Genomic DNA, 3,401 nt, shown 5'->3' on the forward strand with positions numbered 1-3,401 from the left:
CTGTGACTGCTCTCCCTGCTTCCCCTGCTCCTGTTTCCCTTCACATCTCCCTAAACCCTCTGTCCCTCCACATTTCCCCTCCTCTCCTGGCCTCTCCATCACCTGGCACTGCTTTTGCAGCTCTGGATCCCCACGAGGGAAGGCAATGATTCCACATTTCAGACCCACTTATCTGGGAGATAAAAGAGGTTCTGGGCACGTTCTTTTCCCTCCGAGGCCAAGGTCCTTTGAACAGGAGCTTCCTCTGAGCTGTTACAAATCAGAGCAGCTCTGAAGGCCCAGTTTGTCCTGCCTGTGAGGCTGACAAAATGTTTTCCTGCAGGGGGTCACTGCTCCCTAACCCAGGGACAGGTTGCAGATGTTTCTGTGTTTCCTCCAGACCCATCTCCAGCAGCTTTGCTGTGCTGTTTGACCCAAGGCTCAGGCTCCCAGCAGCAATCCCAGGCTGTGGTTTTCAGGTCCCTGGAACAGCCTTGTGATGATCTCAGTGACCCCACAGAGCTGCTGTGACAACAAACACGGCCCCACTTGGCTGCTGCAGCCCTGCTGAGCTGAGCTTTGTGAGTTTGTGAGTTTGAATTTGAGCTGTGTTTGTTACAGCCTCCCTCCAGCACAGCAAAACAAGGCAAGGAATTGAGAATTACAGGTGGGAGAGCTCGGTGGGGCTGCTCAGCTCTCCCAGATTGGTGCTGTGGGACATTAAAGCCACGCTCACCTGGCCAGGACCGGCTGCCAGAACCTCCCAGGGCTCCTGGGGTGTCCCCTGGATGTTCCCAAAGAACAGTGACCCCACAGAGCTGCTCCTGCAGCCTCTGACACTCATTTGAGCAGCGTGAACATGTTGCTCATCTAATGTTTCTACAAACAGCTCGGGACCTGCCATGCTTTTCTCTCCCTCACAGCCAGGGAAACTTCTATTTTTCTTCTTCTTTTCATGCTCAGAAGGATCATTAATTTTAACCTCCTGTAAACAACAAACCTTTCTCCTCTCCCAGCCAAGTTTCCCGGCGCCATCTAGTGTCACCCCCACCCTTCCCTGTCCCTGGGAACTGTCACCTCCCCGGGATTTAACTGCAAGGAGATGGAAAACCGAAGCCACCACACCCACAGGGGTTGCTTTGGGACCGAGTCCTTACACCCAACCCTACATCCTCCTGTCTGGAGGGTTCCAGAAGGATGTTTTATCCCGAAATATCTTTGTAGGGCTGTGCTCTTCCAAAGCTGTTTTTCAGCTGAGCTGTTTGGGAGGAATTCCTCTCCCACCAAAAAAATAAAACAGAAAAGAGTTTTTTAAACACACAGCCCAATCCTAAAGAACACCAGGAAAATCACAGCTCCATCCCACTGGAAATCTGTGTCCTAAATCTGTGTTTTCCTGGCCCTGAGGGCTCCCCTTTCTCTCCCTGCAGTGGCATGAGTTGGAGCTGGGGCTGGGCATCCGCTGGAAGCAGCATCTTGGCAGAATTTGGGACCTTGCACCTGGAATTCCTGCACCTCTCCGAGCTCTCTGGCAACCCAGTGTTTGCAGAAAAGGCAAGTAACCCCCAGTGGATTGGCTTTTTCGTCCTCCTGGGGTGTTTTTCTCAGTTTGGGTGAAGTTTTACCCCAGAGAAGGGCAGGGCCAAAGTGTGGATCCATCAGGTGGGCGCAGATCCCTCAGGAACAATCTCAGGTTGTTCCAGGCAGAATCCAAACTTTCCCTGTGAGCCCAGGGGATGTGGGGATTGTCCAGAGTGGGGTAAAAACAGACAGGATTGCCAAAAAAACCTCTAAAAAATTATTATTTTCCAGGATATGTCCTGACAGCTGTGAAACAAGGAGGGAATTTGAAGGAGAGGCAGGAAAAAAAAACAGAGGAGGAAGAAGCTGGGAGAGCAAAGTGGAGCTAGGATGGAGTGGATGGAAAATAGTGAGAGTGGAATGAGCAAAGGAATGTCACAGAGGAGGGAAAAGCAGAGGGTGAAGGGAAACAGGAAACTCTGGGAAGATAAAGAGAGGCTGCTGATGTGAAATAAAGAGACAAGGCTGAGTTTCCTGAGGACAGGGATAATGACAAATCGCTCCCAGGGAGGAGGGAGCTGAGGAGAGGCCAGGAAAGGGAGCAGTGCTGTGGAGAGAAAATGTGTGAGGAAATAAAGGGGATGAAGGGAGGGGAGAGGTGAGGAAACACTGGAGATGCACTGCTCAAAAGCAGAATTGCATCTTCATTCTGGGTTCAAACCGTGGCATTTTGAGGCAGGGTCAAACCTCTCTCCCCAGCTGAAGAGATTTTCCTCTTCTCCTCCTAAACCCATGGAGAGAAAAGGGCAAAACCTTTTTGATGGGCTCTCCTGGGATGATGTGTGCACAGCACATCAGAGAGGGAAAATGTGGGGAGGTGTGAGCTCTACCAGCCCAACCTGTGGGAAATTCCTGCAGAGGAGCAGATCAACTCCTGAACTCCCAGCTTGGGACTTGGGTGATTTTTAGGAGGAATTAAAGTCCATCTGTGGCTTTTATTCAAACCTGTCATTAATATGCCAAGCTCCTAAACTCCAGTAAATATTATGGAGCCTGACAACTTCCTTGGAAGCACAGGATTAAGCCTGTAGCCAGCTTTTGGCGTGCAAATTGTCTGATTTTGTAAAAGGTTTAGGGCGAATTAGCTGCTCTGTAGGTTATAATAGAATATTTATGCTGCATGGAATTGAACTGGGTCCCTTAAGGGAAAGGCCTATTGGATTTAATGGGGGTGAAACCAAGGGAGGCTTTAGAGAGTTAAGTGCTGGCTGTTCTGGGGTATTAAAGGAACTGTCTGTTGTTGAAATTAAAGGCCCCAATTCATCACATTAAGTGACCACATGGTGAATTTAAGTGCTGTGTGAGTCACTCATCCCTGCCACTCCTTTCCCTTTAGATCATGGAAAAAAATCACCCCTGGCATTGCTCACATCTCCCATTTCCACCCAGGTCCCCAATCACAGAATCAGGTTTGGGTTTGGAAGGAACCTTAAAGCTCATCCCACTCCACCCCTGCCATGGCAGGGACACCTTCCACTGTCCCAGGAGCTCCCAGCCCTGTCCAGCCTGGCCTTGGGCACTGCCAGGGATCCAGGGACAGCCCCAGCTGTGCCAGGGCCTGCCACCCTCCCAGGGAGGGATTTCATCCCAATATCCCATCTAAACCTGATCTCCTTCACCTTGAGGCCATTCCCCCTCATCCTGTCACTCCACACCCTTGGGAAAAGTCTCTCTCCACTTCCCTGTAGCCCCTTTAGGTGTTGCAAGGACAAAGTGTGCCAGGATTGCTTCTGGACCGTGGTAGAGAGCTGAACTGGGGCTCTGCAGAGCTCCCAGAACCATTTGTGAAACCCCACAGAGCTGAATAAAGATTGGGCTGAGCCCTAAAGCCTCTCCCTCCC

General features: G+C 50.9%; 1 protein-coding gene across 1 annotated transcript in view; it reads left to right on the forward strand.

Moving 5' to 3' along the window:
* The window catches only part of LOC107214221 (mannosyl-oligosaccharide 1,2-alpha-mannosidase IC), a gene marked incomplete at its 5' end in the record, with an annotated part of 20,628 nt that overhangs the window by 7,126 nt on the left and 10,101 nt on the right, over positions 1-3,401 (forward strand). The window contains one exon of the mRNA XM_033519589.1: positions 1,410-1,533. Coding sequence (XP_033375480.1) covers positions 1,410-1,533 — 124 coding nt within the window. The remainder of the gene's footprint in view (positions 1-1,409; positions 1,534-3,401) is intronic.

This window comes from Parus major, chromosome 23 (genome assembly GCF_001522545.3).
Source record: "Parus major isolate Abel chromosome 23, Parus_major1.1, whole genome shotgun sequence".
NCBI lineage: Eukaryota > Metazoa > Chordata > Aves > Passeriformes > Paridae > Parus > Parus major.